This window comes from Centruroides sculpturatus, unplaced genomic scaffold, assembly GCF_000671375.1.
Source record: "Centruroides sculpturatus isolate CEXI.00-Female unplaced genomic scaffold, Cexi_2.0 scaffold438, whole genome shotgun sequence".
Taxonomy (NCBI): domain Eukaryota; kingdom Metazoa; phylum Arthropoda; class Arachnida; order Scorpiones; family Buthidae; genus Centruroides; species Centruroides sculpturatus.
In genome coordinates, this window is record NW_019384671.1 from 454,306 (window position 1) to 475,008 (window position 20,703).

At 30.2% G+C, this 20,703-nt stretch overlaps 2 protein-coding genes across 2 annotated transcripts; both read right to left on the reverse strand.

Annotated features, from left to right (window-relative positions):
- Window positions 1-6,521: 6,521 nt before the first annotated feature.
- On the reverse strand, window positions 6,522-7,819 carry LOC111626714 (gastrula zinc finger protein XlCGF71.1-like). The gene is given in 1 exon segment (XM_023370197.1): window positions 6,522-7,819. A coding segment is annotated over 1 exon segment (669 nt). The 3' UTR covers window positions 6,522-7,150.
- A 4,595-nt stretch (window positions 7,820-12,414) lies between these two features.
- On the reverse strand, window positions 12,415-15,848 carry LOC111626717 (gastrula zinc finger protein XlCGF71.1-like). The gene is made up of 2 exons (XM_023370199.1): window positions 15,790-15,848; window positions 12,415-13,459 (listed from the first exon to the last, which is right to left on the reverse strand). The coding sequence occupies exon 2, from the start codon at window positions 13,434-13,436 to the stop codon at window positions 12,936-12,938; it is 501 nt and encodes a 166-aa protein (XP_023225967.1). The 5' UTR covers window positions 13,437-13,459; window positions 15,790-15,848; the 3' UTR covers window positions 12,415-12,935.
- Between the last annotated feature and the right edge of the window lie 4,855 nt (window positions 15,849-20,703).

Below are 20,703 nucleotides of genomic sequence, written 5' to 3' on the forward strand. Positions count from 1 at the left end.
TAACAATTAAAAAAATGAGATTTTTCAGGTCTCATAAAGATGAAGGAATTAAGGGGATCGTGTTGCCAAATCTGCCCATCAAGAATGCACTTTCAGTTGTCTATGGACTTGAGCAACTATGAGGATTTGCTTCTTCTCTAGCCTCCATTTTTTTCCTCTATAATATTTACTACTACAGATTTTTTCACATTAATTCAGGAGTTACGAAGGTAATCCCATTTCTGACACCAGATTTAACAGATCAGAAAACGTCCGAGTGACTAATTAGATCACGTGACTGACAGATCACGTAGCATGACAAAGTTTTTCAGACCTCACCAGTAATATTTCTCTCATAGAAATATTTCCTTCGCAAGTGAACGATCTTGTAAGGAGACTCGTAGTAAAATAATAAACAAGGAATTAAAGAAACGATCATTCCAGAAGTGATTCGTTCAACTCGTGCATAATAACAAAGAACATTTATTAATTGAACCTTAAAAGTACCACGATAATCTAATGGAAATTCGAAAGATTTCGTTCTTCAAAGGAGTTCTTCCTCAGAAATCTTTAAATTAAAATGTGGAATTTTTTACATTGAGAAATTTGTGAACATTGCTCTTATTATGTTCCGAGGTAATCCACGTTTTGACTTTTTTTTTATATCAATTAGCCTTTAATCTTTTGTTCATATATATAAATCAATATACTTTTAATATAATCTAAATATTTTATTGGTTAATGGTTTTTATCCATTTTACTATTATTTTAATGACATTAATTAGTTTATAGCTGTGTGAGTTCATCATAACCCTTCAATAAAATTATGTACTACGTATTTGTAAAATGCATATTGTATTGTATGTTAATTCTTTGTTTTCCGAATACATGTTGATTATAGCGATAAAGTAACGTTTATTTATTTATTTTGATACTTTTTGATACTTTCTACGCTACTTTACGTGTTCAAGAATTATTTAAGAAACGTGTAAAGGAGAATTTTTAAACTACAGTAAAACCTGTCTATGGCAACCACCTACGGTTCATCACGGTAATAAACCATTTTCAGTCTCTCTGATAATTTTAACACCATCTTCTAACGACAGCACTTTTCATTTCTTTCGTTTTTGGGACATTTTCTAACAAAACTGAAATGAATTTCTTTTGTTAATAGACTAATTTATTAACACCTGCACCTAATTTCAAGGGTGGAAAAAGTGCCCGTGATGGATTTGAACAATACTTTGGATCAGATACATTCGCGAAAGTGGTCGCTTATTACAGATGTTGTATGATGTTTCGGACCAAAAATCGATGCCCTCGGTTGCGTTACACAGGTGCCCGTTTAATACAGGTGACTTATACGAAGACTATGTATAAACTACTCCGTGCCAGAAACTTTTGCCCGTCGAATGCAGGTGGTCGCCTAAGCAGTTTTTACTGTAATTCTCTTGAAACAATTTAAATCGAATTTAAATCTCTCCAAAATTGTTGATATATAATTACGCTGTGCCGGCTAACTTATTTAGAAAACTGGTGCTAGCCCAAACGAAAGCTAGAGCCAAATTCAACTTCTTGGTGGAATCTCAAAGTTACATTTCCGATGTCTATATACCAGAGGTGGCCAAGCTTCTTGATAGTCCGAACCATTTTTCAAAATTTGAAATTTTTCGCGAGCCGCAATTAAATACGTATTAAAAAGGTATGCAAAAAATTCCAGAATTATATCCGTAGCAAGAGTGATACAAATTGTTTCTTCCAGAGCACAATGTCAGCTGTCCATTGCAATGACAGTTTACAAATTCAAAATCGGTCTGGAGTCGGTCGATAATGGACAATTACGCCACTGCTTATGTTCGTTCGCGCAGTTTTCCATGAGTCTTATCGGTTGGGTTAAGTTATAAATCTACTCGCGATTCACAAAATCGGGCGAAGGCAGCCAAATATCTAGCGGGCAGGCTGCTAACAGCCCAGGACCAGTCCGGGATAGAGTCATTGAAAGTGCTATACGTGTGTAGCTTCCACCAGCTAAGCCGGGTGAGGTTGGTGCTCTGTAAATCTCATGCGCGTATGAGTATAATTTGGCTGTTTGGAAGCTGATAATATAGCGCTTCCATTCCGCCACTAATACGCAATAACGATCTAGTCTCTTGTTTTCGTGTTTCTATATTACTTGTTCTTTGTCTTGTTTTATTCATATACATTTTGAAATATGTTATATTCCATAGAAGTAGGAAAAACAGATTTATAATTAATTATTTTTTTATTTGTGATACTGGTGAACTAAATAAAAAATATTATTTTTGCTCTGTAAGACTAAATTTCTGCATCCATAAATCCAGTATAATAAGTTTTGTTAATTGATAAAGAACTAGTATACAAGATAAATATTTTAAATGTTATTCTTTGTTCAATTTCTTTACTTCGCTATCTCATGTAACAATTAAAAAAATGAGATTTTTCAGGTCTCATAAAGATGAAGGAATTAAGGGGATCGTGTTGCCAAATCTGCCCATCAAGAATGCACTTTCAGTTGTCTATGGACTTGAGCAACTATGAGGATTTGCTTCTTCTCTAGCCTCCATTTTTTTCCTCTATAATATTTACTACTACAGATTTTTTCACATTAATTCAGGAGTTACGAAGGTAATCCCATTTCTGACACCAGATTTAACAGATCAGAAAACGTCCGAGTGACTAATTAGATCACGTGACTGACAGATCACGTAGCATGACAAAGTTTTTCAGACCTCACCAGTAATATTTCTCTCATAGAAATATTTCCTTCGCAAGTGAACGATCTTGTAAGGAGACTCGTAGTAAAATAATAAACAAGGAATTAAAGAAACGATCATTCCAGAAGTGATTCGTTCAACTCGTGCATAATAACAAAGAACATTTATTAATTGAACCTTAAAAGTACCACGATAATCTAATGGAAATTCGAAAGATTTCGTTCTTCAAAGGAGTTCTTCCTCAGAAATCTTTAAATTAAAATGTGGAATTTTTTACATTGAGAAATTTGTGAACATTGCTCTTATTATGTTCCGAGGTAATCCACGTTTTGACTTTTTTTTATATCAATTAGCCTTTAATCTTTTGTTCATATATATAAATCAATATACTTTTAATATAATCTAAATATTTTATTGGTTAATGGTTTTTATCCATTTTACTATTATTTTAATGACATTAATTAGTTTATAGCTGTGTGAGTTCATCATAACTTTTCAATAAAATTATGTACTACGTATTTGTAAAATGCATATTGTATTGTATGTTAATTCTTTGTTTTCCGAATACATGTTGATTATAGCGATAAAGTAACGTTTATTTATTTATTTTGATACTTTTTGATACTTTCTACGCTACTTTACGTGTTCAAGAATTATTTAAGAAACGTGTAAAGGAGAATTTTTAAACTACAGTAAAACCTGTCTATGGCAACCACCTACGGTTCATCACGGTAATAAACCATTTTCAGTCTCTCTGATAATTTTAACACCATCTTCTAACGACAGCACTTTTCATTTCTTTCGTTTTTGGGACATTTTCTAACAAAACTGAAATGAATTTCTTTTGTTAATAGACTAATAGTAGTATGCGTTTGATACATTCTGAAGTACAAAAATTAATTAGTATATATAACACATTTTTTCAAAAAAAAATTTTATAAAAAAAAATTTTTTTTTGAAATTAATAAAAATTTTTTTTGAATAATATCGAAATAAAGACTTATACGGTGTAGATTATATTTAATTTGTATAAGAATTACCGATGTCAGACATGATGAGTTAAGTTCTTAGTCGATGAGTGAAGTTCTCGGTAGAAAACTTGGTTGATGAGTGAAGTTCTCAGTAGAAAGGTTGGTCGATGACTGAAGTTCTGGAAAAAATTCACTCGCTTTTATCCTCAGCTACTTCTTTGTCCTGTCTTTGAAGAGTTATTATCTAGGTCGTGGGAATGCAGCTGGTCCTTTAACTGGGGACAGCTGTGTTTTTTTGTCTTCTAACTACGGTGCATAGGCTGAGTTTTTTTTATCTGCTTCATAATATATGTTTTGTTCTTTAAGAAAAATATGATTGGTTGTTAGTTTATTTTTTTTTTTTAACGAAGATGTGATTGGTTAGTATTTTATATAAGTTAATTTTATTAAAAAAAAGANCGTAGCAAGAGTGATACAAATTGTTTCTTCCAGAGCACAATGTCAGCTGTCCATTGCAATGACAGTTTACAAATTCAAAATCGGTCTGGAGTCGGTCGATAATGGACGATTACGCCACTGCTTATGTTCGTTCGCGCAGTTTTCCATGAGTCATATTATTCTTAACTTGGACGGAAATGAAATTTGTTACAACGTTGCACTTAATCTTTCATATTTGTTGTTAGTAATTTAAAAGACATTTTGAAACACATACGGAACAATAATAATTTTTTAAAATATAATAACACAAAAATGAAAAGGGAACTCGGGTACATTTATCGAGAGCCACAAATAATCATTCAAAGAGCCGCATGCGGCTCGCGAGCCGCAGGTTGGCCACCCCTGCTATATACTGTATTTGGATCCCAATAAGACGTGAATCCTTATTACCTAAGTTTAAACATCTTCTCCTTCCAAAAGCTATAAGTTCGACGAAGAAAGTTATAATTTCTAAACGGAAAACTTAATCAAACTTGAAATTTTTGAAAAGGACCCAAATTTACTTGTGTATGAGAGTAAAGGAATTATTTACGTAAAAACAGGTTAGAAAGAAATCTCACCAAAAACAACGAAGGAAATTAACTTGGATTATCAAGAAACAACAACGAAATATGAATGTACAACTTTACCCACAATTGATTTTTTCGGTAGAAAAAGGACCAAAAAAAAGAAAGGAATTCATGACGATCGTCGTCCATCGTTACTGAAAGTTCGCGCTTCTCCGGAGTTGCACTAGAACTCAGATACGTTAACGACCCCGAAGATATCATACTCCCCTCCATCCTGTCACTGGAATAGCCCGAAGACTTTACCAAATATACAAGAAACTTCTATCGAACCTTACGACTCATGAATTCATCGTATCATCAATTTAAATCCACAACCCCTTCAAGTCGTCTATCCTCATATTCTCTACAAGGTATTTATTCGCTCTCGAATTTATGTAAACTGTCTCTCAAGACTAAACCTCGCGAGGATAAATACTAAGCCTTTAATACAATATACTAACTTTTTAAAAATATGAAAAAGGATAGTCATAATGTTTAAACTTTCAATTGTAGAGTATGTTTGGCTTATTTGTAAATAGGCAATAAACAAGTATTTGTTATTGTTAATCTTGTGTTTGTTGCACCTCCTTTGAATCGTTGTCTCTCGTAGAGCCTCTATCACCAATCCAAAAGCCTAAATACGCGACCTCTATCGCGATATCTATGTCGCTTAAAACATACGGTGTCATGTTGCCGTGGTGCCGACACTTCGGTCACAAATGTATTTTGGACTCTTATTGTCCTTCTTCAGTTGTTATACAGTTTTTACGTATTAAACTGTACAAAAGAAAGGAACAAATTCCCAATTTTAACATTATTATTAAAATATAAACAGCAAAAAAGTTTACGTTTGGTGTAAAAATCAAATTATTAAATACACATTAAGCATTTCTCTGAATACATTATTAAAATCAATAAGATATATCCCATAAGATAAGATAACATATTTCAAGCACAAATAAAGCGATAGTTGAAGAACTTTCATTTTACTTTTACAGGGGCGTTAAACATTATTGTAAATCCCCTCAATATGAATCTGAAATATATTTCATTAAAGGTACGTAAATAAATTTAAAAAAGGGGTTTATGACATACTGAAGTCGCTTTGATAAGTTTGTGATAAAACAGCACCATTGGTTTGCTCAAATAGTAATAAAATATGATATTCTTGTTGCTAGAATAGAAATTGAGATGATTGTATTGATAATTCAAATCCTTCACTCATTTGCACTGTATTGAAATATTGATAAATCTTTTTGCTTTTATTATTTGCTGTAGACGCAGTAAATTTTAACGCGTGGATCGACATAAATTTTAGATTAAAAAGTATAAGATTTCAGTCTGTTACTCCATTCATTTCTGCATAGAGAACCGAATTGCCATTGCACTTATCCCTTAAGAGTTTGACAATAGTAGTTACATAGTCAGTGGAAATATGCTCGACATTCGAAACACATTGTCAAATTTCTATGCTAAGAGGACAGTGGCGCTGAACTTCCGACGTACACGTTTTCCCGTTTAAAACTTCGGCCTCAACTTTGCTAATAATTGGATCCTCAGAAACGATAAACTTAGGCAGTCAAAAACTTTTGATTAATTAATAAATATTCTGGACAGTAGATTTATTACTAAAATATCAAACTAAAACTGTTATCTAATTAATGATAAACTACTTTATTTTATCACTAAATTTAATTTAAATGTATTAAATAAAAATAAATATAAAAAAGTAATTATCTTCACAATAAACTTTATTGTAAAATCACTTTAAAATGCTTAAAATTGTCATTAAAATTCTTGTAGGCAAATTTTCAGTCGAAATTTTTAAACAAAATTCATATTATATTCAAGATGAACTTCATAATCATTTTCCCAAGCAAATGTTACAGTGCATTTATTGCAATGGTAAGACGGATTGTCTAATGAATTGTGTATTATTTTGTGTTCTTCTAAAGCTTTATGGCTGCAGAACACTTGAAAACAATGCAATTAAATGGATATAGATCGTGCATTATACGATGAGCATCCAGTTAAGCATCACTTTGATATTGAATATTGCACACAAAACAAAATCGATGGTCTGTATTCAGAATGAGTAAAAAGGTTCTGAATTAAATGATTTTGTTCTTCGAAACGACGATTGCTGCTAACATAATCCCTGGAAAATAGATTCGAATAAGTCGTTGTATTGTTACTTACTTTCATTCCAGGGGAGGAATTTTTGATGGGTATTTAATACCTGTGTAGCGTCTTCCTCAAATGTCTTCTGAAATTACAATCTAATATCCTTTCTTCAAGAAAAAATTAATTACATAATTTACATTCGAAGGGTTTCTCCACTGTAGAATTTTTGATGATGAGTTAAACAGAGTCTGTCCTCAAAACGTTTATTACATATTCTGCAGTCTTAGGGTTTTTCTCACCTGTGGATACTCAGATGACGATTGTGAAGTCTAGAACTAGAAAAACATTTATTACATGTTTCACATTTGTATGATCTTTCTTCTGTGTGAATTCTGAGATGTCGACTCAAACTGCTCGAGTGAGAAAAAAATTTATTGCATGTTATGCATTTATATGGTTTTTCTCCTGTATGGGTTTGGATATGAGTATTCAAATAGGACTTTCGAGCAAAGCATTTATTACATGTATTGCATTTGTAGGGTTTTTCTCCCGTGTGGGTTCTGAGATGTCGATTCCAATTGCTCGAGTAAGAGAAACATTTATTACATGTTATGCATTTATATGGTTTTTCTCCTGTATGGGTTCGGATATGAATATTCAAATAGAACTTTTGAACAAAACATTTATTACATGTTTCACATTTGTATGATTTTTCTCCTGTGTGGATTCTGAGATGATATTGCAGAGTGCTCCATTGCGCAAAACATCTATTACATGTTTTACATTTGTATGGCTTTTCTCCCGTGTGGGTTCTGAGATGAGAATTTAAATTGCTCTTATAAGCGAAACGTTTATTACATGTTTTACATACGTAGGGTTTATCTCCTGTATGGATTCTCATATAAAAACTTCAACCCTGTTTCCTCGTAAACGACTTATCACAAATCTTGCATTTGTAAAACATTGTACAATGTATGTCTATCAACACCTACAAAGGAAACAATACATTTTAGAGTTATTAATTTATATTGCAATTTTTCTTAAATTACAGTTAATAACTACACATACTGAGAGTAATTTACATGTTTTAGCATACAATTTATCATGTTGACGATTTCTTACATCAGGATATATTTTTGAAGTATAAACATATAATAATCCTCATATTCAATAGTTTAGTTTTATTTTTGTATAAAAGTTAATTTTAAAGTAGAGGCATATTTTGTTGTAGTACAGAGTGGGACAAAAGTCATTTTACCACAGATAGAGCTTGCTATTGTAAAGAAAAAAGGAGATTCATTTAAAAAATGTTGTTCTTAATGCTTAGGTTAAAAAGTCTTTAAGTCGTGTATATTAAATTGTGGAAAAAAATCTTAATATTAGCATATTGACAAATTTTGGCTTATTTGTTGGGGCTAAAAAGTTCTCTGAGTATTACAGGTTTATAACGATCATCCTGTAATTTACATTCATTTTTAATTTTAGTTATTAGATGTTCGTGTAACAGTTCATGCAGATAACTGTTTACTAATCAGAATTACTGGATTACATTAGCATGTAATAAAATCATTTAAATTCTTTCTTAATTAACTAAAAATTTAACTTTTTTCAATGCAATAGTTCAAAAAGTGGCTGATACAAATTCAAAATAAGAATTCTGATCAGGCATTGCGTTTAACTATATCCATCCAAATTTATGAATTAGCATTGTAAATAATAAATTTATGTTTATAAAATCGATAGCTAATAAACATTCAATATCTATTATAAATAAATAAAAAAAATTTAGGTTTTGTCTGAAATTTTAATTTTGTTTCTCTAATCTGCAGAGTATGATACTGTTCATTTAATAATTTTAATTTTACTTAAAACAATACAAACTTTTAATTATAAAAGTTACTCTAATTTTAAAATAACTGAAATACTTACAGAATAAAACCAGTCTTATTTATGTTTTCAATTACTGTCGATTGATACGAACAATTTCCTTTGTCTTTGAGCACCTACAAACACATACTCGTCGATTCTCTAACGTAATTTGCATAAAAATGCCTTATACTTTAATTATGAATAACCTTAAATGTGATTGAAAATATTATTTTTATATATATTTATGTTATAAAAATCACTTTGTATAATTACATTTAATTACAGGTAATCCGGTTTCTGTTCTTCGATAAATAAATTTTTTAAAACTTCAATGTAATGAAAAAATAAGCAATTTACAAACGAAACGGAAGCTTTTTTACTTTATCGTCATTTGTCATTATTATTTCTATGAAGATGTAGTAGCATAAAATGAAGAGATAGTATTCTCTGACATACAACTAGTACTGCACCGGGCTTAAAACAAACGAANATTATTTGTATGTAAATCTAGTAAATATAAGGTAACATGAAATCAACAAACAGTATTCTTTGATAAACAAATAGTACTGTACTGTGCTTAAAATGAACTCTTGACTTAGAAACACATAATTTTAAAATCAATCTTTCAACAAAAAGAGTAACTTTGTTTTTTAAACAGCAACATAATTTTAACAAAAAGTTAAATTTAAAAATTTTTAAATAAAGCATTTTTCCCACGTAAAAAAATCAATGATTGTACATAAAGAGGAATAGGTATAAGTTTATTCTATATCTTCTCTAAGAAATGCATCTAATTTATTGTAAAATCTTTTTATTTTTTTACAAAATGGACAATCAAAATACAGAGAAACTTCTTAGTATTAATCCTTTTTTTTCAAAATATAGATAATTCGAAAATAAAAAATAAATTACAATTCACAAAACACAAAAACTATTATATTAATGTAGTTTTAGTCTTTTCTCCTCAAGTGTATTTATTTTCATTTCAATTTTTTTTTCTTCCTTTTCGTGATCTTTTGTTAACGTTTTCTTGTGTTGTTTTTGAAGTCCTTAAGTTGTTGTGTAAGTTTTTTTTTTCTGCAGCCCTCAATGTCTGCTGCTTCTGAATATCTTTTTTCTGTTGCAGAGATGCGATATATCGCTGTCTAGATCCACATTTTATTGTGAAATTTTGAAGGATGATAGGCAACTGCGAGATCTATGGTCTATTATCAAAATTTTTCTTTCTTTCTCACATGGGAATGCAAGTGTTGAGAGTGGTAAATTAAAATTCTTTTCCATGTCCCATATAAAAGAATTTTAATTTACCATTCTCAGCACTGGAAAAGAATTTTAAAGAAATTTAATTTACCACTCTCAACCATGGAAAAGGATTTTAATTTACGTGAATAATTTGAAGAAATAAACGAAAAATGAAAAATTTTTATGTAAATTTTATACATTTAATTTCTGTATGTGTCTATATTTTTGTTATATGAAGGCATCTTTATAAAAATGAATCGTAAGGTGAAAATAGTCTAAGCGGCATTGGCAATTATATCTCTTATGGGTTGTGTTACAGTTGCTGGGATATTGTTCTGTTTTACCTATATAGGTAAATACGAATAAACTATTACATTATCTGAATTTACATTAATCAAAGCTTCATTTCTTTGCTGATATATGATAATTTCGTGTTAATCGGATGACTTTTATCTGCATTTCTTCCATTAGAATACAAATTCAGAGTACGTTTTAACGTTTAATTTTCAAATTTATAATTCGTAAGTTAATATAGAATGGCCTAGACTATCAATTAGTAGTGAAATTGCTGTCTTATTTAACAATGTAGTAACTCACAATCTATGTAAATATTCGTTAAATTAATTTTTATTTAATAAAGAAATTAGAACGCTTTTATGCACTTTTACAAATTGTTGAAATACTTGTAATTCTCACCAATGACCAAGTTTATAAAACCACTGACAACTGGTGTAAAGGGTTCGCGTTTTAACAACTGGCTGGACACGTAAAATTTTTCGATTTTTCTTTACATGTATAACAAGTAAATCAGTTTAACTGTCGTTGGATAACAGCACGATTCCTAAAGATCAAAAAACATTAAAAAACTCAATAAAACAATAATATTACGTGTGATTCAGATCTGCTCCAGCTTCGGGTAAAAGAAAACCAGTTGCAGTTGACATTATCTGGGGGTAACTCACATAGTGTTTACATTATTTTTAAGGCCAAATTATGTTGTATTTCAATTATACTTCACTTACTTATTTATTGTTTGAAATTGTTTTGAATGTTTATAATTTATTTAGTATTCAACATGCATAAATTCTGTTTCTCGTTTTTTAATTAATTAACAATTGCATTTGAAAAAGTGACATGCCTAGCCAGCTGAAAACACGTTTGAATAATTAGTAATAGCTCTAGTATATGGAATATTTATTAAGATATCTAACTAAGAATGCTATTAACTTAATGAAAAATAGTACTTTATCCTATTATTAGCTTATCTGTCGCGCATTGCTGCGATCTCAGAAAAAAGGAAATTCAAGCAAACTCGTTATGATAAAATTCAATTTACATTTTATTATTTTTATTGAAACTTATTGTTATTATTTATTTTCATCGGGAAAACATTTCAAAGTGTCGTTTCAATTCTAGTTATTTATTGGAGTGTTTGTGAATACACGATATTTTTTTCCGTGCGTACACGAATAAATCGGAAGGTTTTTCCACGCGTGAGACGGCCACATACAGTTGTCCATACGAGAAGCACGGACTCTCCAAATTTAGCCCACACACTCGCTGCGATTGTCAGAAGTGCGATATTCCCCATTTTTATATATATTTTTAAATCCTTTATAATTTTCATTATTTAGTTGCTCTTTCCTTTCTTCCTTGGCGTGTTGTGAAATTTCTGATAGTTGGATAATAAACCGTTTTATTGTAATTTGTCTTTTTAAATTATTTTGAGTCAATATTAAAATTTGGAAAAGGGGGGATACCTAGATTGGCAAAATACACGAATTTCTCCCTACAACTTCGGTTGTTGTTCGGGGTACAGTTAAGGTTTTAACGAAGCTCGAGCGAATACATAATTAGCAAAAAGAAAAGTTGAAATAAAGTGATTAAACAAAAATTATTATAAATATCGTAAATAACCGTTCACAAATGCATGTATAGAGATATTTTTTGAAAGGGAGGAAATGGTCTTCACAATTTGAAATCGATCGAACACACTGTGCGCGAATGCTTGTGTAAACGCGCGCCATCTAACGTAGGATAAATGTACTTCGCGGGAGTGTATTAAAAAATTAAAAAAACTTTCCAAAGTTTCATGGCAATCGTACTATGCCAAAAACCTTCGCTGGAGTATATTAATTAAACAACTTCCCAAAGTTTCGTGGCAATTAGATAAACAATGTGATAATGCATTAAGGACAGACACACACACACACACACATTCATTTTTATATATATAGACTAGATATAATTTAAATGTATTACAGAAGTAAATGTAAAAAATTAATTATCTTCACAAAAAACATTATTTTAAAATCACTTTAAAATACTTAAAATTGTCAATAAAATATTTGTTTTCATAATATCAATCGAAATTTTTTAAACAAAACTTATATTTAAGATGAACTTCACAATCTTCTTCCTAAGCAAATGTTATCCTGCATTTATTGCAATGGTAAGATGAATTGACTAATGAATTGTGTATTGTTTTGTTTTCTTCTAAAACCTAATGGCTGCAGAAAAGTTGAAAACAAATAATGCAGTTACATAGGTATAGATTGTGCATTGCATGATGAGCATCCAGGTTAACTTTAGTTTAAAATTGACTATTACATAAAAGACAAAATCAATGGTCAGTACTCATAATAAGTGGAAGAAAGCTGAATTAAATAATTTTGTTCTTCGAAAAGACGATTGCTTCTGACATTATTGCTGGGAAAGAGATTTGAATAAATTATTGTATTGTTACTCACTTTCATTCCAGTGGAAAAATTTTTATGGAGTATTTAATACCTGTGTAGTGTCTTCCTCAAATGTCTTTTGAAATGACAATCTAATATCCTTTCTTCAAAAAAGATTCATTACATAATTTACATTCGAAGGGTTTCTCCACTGTAGAATCTTTGATGATGAGTTAAACAGGATCTGTCCTCAAAACGTTTATTACATATTCTGCACTCTTACGGTTTTTTTCACCTGTGGATACTCAGATGACGATTGTGATGTCTAGAACTAGAAAAACATTTATTACATATTTCACATTTGTATGATCTTTCCTCTGTGTGAATTCTGAGATGTCGATTCAAATTGCTCGAGTGATTAAAACATTTATTACATGTTATGCATTTATATGGTTTTTCTCCTGTATGGGTTCGGATATGAGTATTCAAATCGGACATTTGAACAAAACATTTATTACATGTATTGCATTTGTAGGGCTTTTCTCTTGTGTGGATGCGGAGATGACGATTCAAACTGTTTGAATGAGAAAAACATTTATTACATGTTATGCATTTGTATGGTTTTTCTCCTGTATGAGTTCTAATATGAGTATTCAAATTGGACATATAAGCAAAACATTTACTACATGTTTTGCATTTGTAGGGTTTTTCTCCCGTGTGGATTCTCATATGATAACTTAAACACTGTTTAGTAGCAAACGATTTATGACAAATCTCGCATTTGTGTGTCATAGTACTAGGAAGTCTATCAACACCTAGAAAAAAGAAAAGACAATTTAGAACAATTTAATTTATACTGTAATTTTTCATTAAATTACAGTTAATAAATACATTCGCTGATAGTAATTTACATGTTTTAGCATACAATTTATCACGTTGAGAATTGCTTACATGAAGATATATTTTTCAAGTATAAACATGTAAATAAGCTTTATATTCAATAGTATAGTTTCATTTGTGTACAGAAGTGAATTTCATTGTAGAAGCAAATTACTTTGTAGTATTGGGCAGGCCAAAAGTCTTCTTACTACAGAAAGAGCTCACTATTGTAAAGAAGAAAACAGAGGTCATTTAAATATATTATCTTTTACAATTTTCAATATTTGTACATTAAAATGTAAAAAAAACTTATAAAATAATTAATAGTAAAAAAGTCATTTCTTTTTTATATGATAAAGTGACTTTTAGCTCACTGTATATATTGTCAAACTGTTGCAATGGCGATTCTTACCGAAATTACTGAAACAGGACATTTCATTTTAACCCTTTGGCGCATGCCTGCAGCAAATTGCGGCAAAATAAAGATAAAATCTTTTGTTTGACGTTGTACTTAATTATTGTGGAAATACGTCATAGTATTTTCTCTTCATATTACAAGTTACAACTTGTTTGTGAAATCGGGTCAGTTATACTAACTGTTTAGCTGTTACTGGACTTTGAATCAAGTCGTACCTCATTTGGGTTGTACTGTCGCTACGCGCCGCAATGTAAGTAAAATATCAGTTTACTTTTATATTTATTTTTTAAATCTTTTTAAATTTATATTAGTCTATAAGTGTTCCAATCAGATCTCCCGATTGGAACACTTTTTTCGCGATTGAACAAGAAATACCTCCAGAATTTTTTCCAAACAAATTCAGTATAATAAATTCATGTCTATTTGGTTTTCAGTATAATTAGTGTACTGCTTCAATAGTTCCAAAGAAAAAAAGTTGTAAACTTTCTTTCGACCATGCATGACACTTCTGAAGTTGATCAGGAAACTAACAATGCTGTGATAAATTTGGACTACAATGCTACTAAAGGTGGTGTAGACACTGTAGATCAGATGTGTTCATCCTATATTACATTTCGAATTACAAGGAGATAGCCACTATCTCTCTTTTCTCTTCATTTCGATATTGCTGGAATAAATTCTAATATTATATTTAAATTTAGTAATCTCGATAACAAAGAGAGAAGACGACATTTTACAATTAAACTTGCCCTAAGTCTAATGGAAGAACATTTGAAAAAAAGATCTATGATGCTGACACTTCCTAAAGGCATTCGCACATTTTTGGAAAAATATAAAGGAAACTAAGAGCTGCCCAAAGAAGTACCAAAACCAGGAATAAGTTTTATTTGTGCCAAACACAAAAACAATAGGAATGCAGAAGAAATGTTTGCGAAAAGCATACTAATATAGTTATTATATATGTCATGTGTGAAGGTGAACATCACATGAAAGTAGAGTGACTTATTTTTATTATCTAAATATTTTATAACCGATTTGTTTATTAAAATGTCGTAAAATTAGTTATCTGGTATAACTGAATCATATTTTTAAAAGAATTATTAATTATCGATTTAAATCAAGTAATATTACATATGCGGTGTAATTGCTGCTATGCGCTTTTCGTGAGCTTCTGAAAGGCGCGTTGCCCGAAAGGTTAAATCTATGTCGTTTCACAATTTTGTTTACAGCGTCATTTATTATGTAGCGGACCATTTTGATTACTACATTAGCATATTCACAAATTTTGACTTATTTGTTGGGGCTACAAAGTTCTCTGTGTGTCATAGCTTTATAACGATCATTCTCTAATTTACATTTTCTAAATTTTAGTTCATAGATATTCGTATACTTTTTTACATTACAATTCATATAGAAAATTATCCACTAATCAGAATTACTATAATTTCTGGATTAAATTAGCATGTAATTAAATCATTTTAATAATTCCTTAATTAACTAAAAGTATAAATTTTTAATTATAATTTGTCTATATTATTGTATGAATAGAGCAAAAGTGGCCTATAATAAATTGAAAATAGGAATTTTAATCAGGCCATACGTGGGCTCACATTCATTTATATTTTTCGAAATTTGCATTGTAAATAACAAATCCAAGTTTACAAAATCCGCATGAATCCAAAAAGTTTAAATTAGAAATAAAGATTTTAGGATTTTATGAAAATTTAATCTTCTTTCTTTAATCTGTCCAGTAACATATTCTTCATTTAATAATCTAATCTCACTTAGAATGATAGAAATTTCAATTGTAAGCGATTATCCTAATTATAAAATATCTGAAATACTTACAGAATAAAACCAGTCTTATTTTTACTTTAAATTTCTGTTGACTGATATGAACTATTTCTTTTATTTTCCAGCGCCTACAAGCACGCGCACACGCACGCACACACACGCACACACACACACGTTGATTCTCTACCATAATTTGCATAAAAAAGAATTGTATTTATATTTTTAATAACCGTAAATATGATTCAATGTATTACTTCTTTATACAGTTTTATGTTATAAATATTACTTTCTGTAATTATATATAATTACAAACAATTCGGTTCCTGTTATTTGATGAATAAAGTGTTCTAGGTAAATAATTATTGCATCCACGGTAAGTAGATTAATTTTCTAAATGTTAGTATTTTTAGTGAAATTTTATAAGTATGTTATTGTAAATTACAACGTTCTAATTCAAAAATAATCACTTTTAGTGAAGAATTCTGATTGTTTATATAATATTTTAAGCGATGTCAATTTTAAATTAGGTGATTGATTTAAGCTGAACACACGACTTTATCACATTAAAAATCAAAAGCTTTCAACATCTTTAAAATGTACATAGAAAAAATTAAAAACAGAACTAGTAAATTAGAAAATCAAGAGATGTAAATAGAACATGTAATAAAAATGTATGTACCTAAATTGTTTGAAAGAGTTAAAAATGTACTAAATGGAAAATTGAATTTAATACCCGAAAAAAATAATTANATTCGAGTAATTATACATTCTAACCCATAATATTATAAATAATTTTAAGAAAGTTAAGGTTATGATAGTTCACAATTTGAAGTAATGAATTAAACGAGCGCTAAGGTTGCTTTTCTTTTTCTTTAGACTTATAGCATCAATAAAAAAAAGGACAAACTTTAAAAAAACTTTTTATTTTTTTGAGTATGCATTTTAAACAATTATATTTCTTACAAATGGATTATGAAAAATGCAGGAGTTGTGATATTGGATAAAATATGATGGCGATTATTGATTAATTAACAGGTATAAGTGCAAACATGACGGCATCGTACTGTACTTCTGAGAAATGGACGCTCCGAACAGCGTTGAAAAGAAAATTGAAAACATTTGCACGTAGATTTTCTACTATGCAATTTAGAAAAGCTGTAGTAAGCAGCACTTTCACACAATGTAAATTTTTCATGTCGGGATTCTCTTTCTAGTTATCAATCAATACTGTAAGTTCTTTTTCTCTTCGTATAATTAAAAATATAAAATAATATAACATACATATTTATATAATAAAATAAAAAATTTANTTTATTATATTTTAATTTATTTATACAGTGAAATGTTTAACTCATTAATTAATTATACAACGAGAAAAATACATATATACTCGGGTTTGGAATATGTATTTACAGTAAGTTTTTAAAATTATTTTTATGGCTATGTAAAAATTTTAACTTATACAATAACTTATTTTGTTTTATTATTGTTACTTTTTAGTGTGTGGTAGTAGTACTACTGATGAGGGGCATGCTAGCCTGAAACACGTGTAATATGTGTACAGAAACCATTACTACAGGTGATATAATAAAGAAATTTTGCTCTTTCCTAAACTAACTCTCATTGCTGTGTCAATCTTTAAACACCAGTATTAAGTCCTAATAATAAATAATGTCCAAGTAGACAATTAACAATAATATTAGTACTTTCTCTCACTCTTTATCTCTTTATTCTCACTAGCCTTGCCAAGTGTCTGAGATTTTTGTGCTACCAGTCTCGAGTTTTTCTTCCCTTTCTCTATCTTGCTCGACCCACAATTTAGTCTTTCTGGACGGGAACTTTTGACCAATTTTCTAACTGCTGTCTCATGAATTTTCTGATATATCTGTACTCAACAGTTTGTAATCGATACAATTGTTCTCTTATTAACATTAACATCTGTTCATCATTAATACAATGAGCAATATTACTTTGAGAAATTTTGATGATCACATAACAGAGTTCTTCCTGTGCTCAGTGGTTGCAGTACAATATATGAAACAATACATACAAATTTTATAAATTATGTAAAAATACTATTTATGTACTACTTATTTATTCTATTTATACAACATGCTACACTTGATGATGATGATGACTTATCAGAAAGCGAATTTGATGGATTTTTTGCTGCACCGTTAGCTAGTTATTTCAGGAAAGCAAATAATTTTTAAACCTTTTTAAACAAATTATTAAAAAGACATTTCACTTATTGGATAAGGCTGTGCGTTGCGTTAAACGCGCGTTAGCAGCGTACACACCGCGTGATAGCTCGGCGTTCGACGACCGTTTAGTGGAGCGTGAGCACTGGCTCAGTTTGGAAATGGTCGTGAAATGAATTGCTCGCGTGTGCCTCCTACATCGTCGCTATAAAAGACGATGGCAGAGGCAAAAATAATTTTGGGTACACCCAATATTACGAGATAGACTGACGCATGAATGTTTGTGACATTGTATCCAAAACTGAGACAATACGAACCCAAGTTTTTTAATTATTTTAGAATGTCTATAAAATCATTTGACGATAGCTGGTCTCTTTTAGATTTCATTAATAAATAGATTAGTATCGAATTTATCGTTCTCCATTTCGGCCAACGTATGTCCACTCTACCCGAAAGAGCGCGATTGAATGTACAACAAAATGGCAGCGCATGTATCTCAAAGCACGCTATGTTTGTTTTTATGTTCGTTTTATGTTTTACGAACATAAAAACAAATTTACTCATACTTACTAATTCTAAACCAAATGTCATCCGTTGTGGTTTTGACCTTTCGTATTCAATTATTTCTGTTCTATTGTAAACTTTACAGGAAGTGAGTTCATAATGGCTGCACTGAAACATTCAATAATTATAACAATGTAAGAATATTAGTAAAAATTATGTTAATTATAATAACTACTGTATTATTTGCATTAAAATACGTTAATAATATATTAATTTATATTAAAGCAGGCTCTGCAGAATCGTTATCAAATCTGAAAAATTGAAAAACTCCCGGATAATTTCTGAGTAGGTTTGTCCTCGATATGTAAAGACCCGCCTCATCACTCATCTTACTTTATTGATGCGTTGTTAAACACATGACAAATCTTGGAAAAAAGCACTTTTAATGCTCAAAATATAAAAGTAAGTTTCGAAAACACATATACGCTTAGTATTACAGGAATCGAATCAGAAATATAACAAGTAGACAATATTCAAAATGGCTTGGCTTACCTGTGTATAAGATAACAATAGAAACTGCAAAACATAATCATTATTTTTTGGAAATGAAATACGTTCACGGTAAACTCTTAAAGGTACATTTTTTATGCATTTAGTTTCTGACACTTTTAAGAAGAGTCAGTCATTTTGTAGAAAGCAAATTGATTTATGTATAAAGTAGAAACATTGTAGAAACTGGTAATAAAGTTCGTCCATAAAATGAACTGTAACTATATTGTCTAGGAAGACCAATTTAGAAAACAAAAAAGTTTGTGGTTTATACGTTACCATACCCAGAAATATAGTTAATTTTCAGACAGTAGATAAAACAGAGGAGGAAACTAGAAAGATAGCCGAGTAAACACACCAAAATCTAAAACTGCATAAAACTACAGTTGATGGGACAAAAAGAAAGCCAAATGAAAAAAAGCATTTTTTTCTATTTGGAAGTGAAGTGATAAATTCATAAAGTACTAGATAATAGAAGTATTATCGTATTTCAGTAATTATAGGAAAAGCACAGCAATCATCAAGTAGTTTTAAAATAAATAGAAATATATTGTGGAGAGATTAAACTCATTAGAAATTTGTAAATATAAAATTTTATTCATTGAAACATTCTATACTATGAAAAGAGTTGAGTCAGTTACTTTAAGTACAACTGTACGAGTGCACAACAGTCTACGAAGAAGTAAAGGTATATTAAAATATATTAAACATAAAAACACTTACGTAAATTGAGGAGTACTAACATCATACTATGACACATCGAAAAGGACTTACTAGTGGACAAGTGTAAAAAGGAGTACTTGTATTCCAGTGGATGGAACCAATAAACATTAGTAGGCGGTCACGGGTTATATCTCATTGATAGAGTAGTTGAACGGAGATTTTCAGGTTTTCTTCAAACCTTTCCCAGATTAGGGCAAGTTTTCCATGGAAACTCCTCACGGGAAGCTTTCCTTCTTGAAAGATTACCCATGTGTTGTTTTGCTTAAATTCAATTAATCTTACAATCTTATACAGGTTAGCCACGATATCGTTCTAGAAACCGAGAATCGAATACACAGGAACCATCACAGGATATTTTAATGGGTTTCCGATAAATTTAATCTCATTCTATTCACACAATAGATCAGGGTATTTTCACAAATATATTTAAATCTCATAGTGCATGGTTTAGTTTTATAATCGACAACAGCTTAATCATTTGCAATTTGTCAAAAAGGCTATCATGAAGCAGGACTTTCTACAAGAAACAGTCCTTACTTAGGTGTTGTGTGTGTGAAAAAACCTCATAGACACTATGTGGCTAGAAGGAACTGAGGTGAGTGAGTACCCATGACCAGTGTTAAGAGGTAATTAGTTAGTAAACCTCAACTGATTCGCAAATTAAAATAATAACAGAGAAAGTCCCACCGTACTGCAGATATGCATATGACTCCCTTATATCTTCTCATCGCGTTTCCCTTTAACAACCGAAATTTAATAGCATGAATACCTCAAACCCACAACCCTCCCTGCAGAATTTCAGACATTTTTTTATAAAAAACATAGAAGGTAATAAGTCTGTAAAAAGGTGAAGAAACTCGTGTATAACATGTAGTATGCTATACTACTTGTGTAACTTGCTAACTTGAAGAATGTATATACAGTATACATTTTTATTAGTACAGCCCATCACAGGTATCTTGTATATATAAGAATATAGTTATCAAAGGGT

Bases quoted from the DNA above. Each gene is read 5' to 3' on its own strand.
- LOC111626717 (XM_023370199.1), bottom strand. From the start codon at position 13,436: ATGACACACAAATGCGAGATTTGTCATAAATCGTTTGCTACTAAACAG.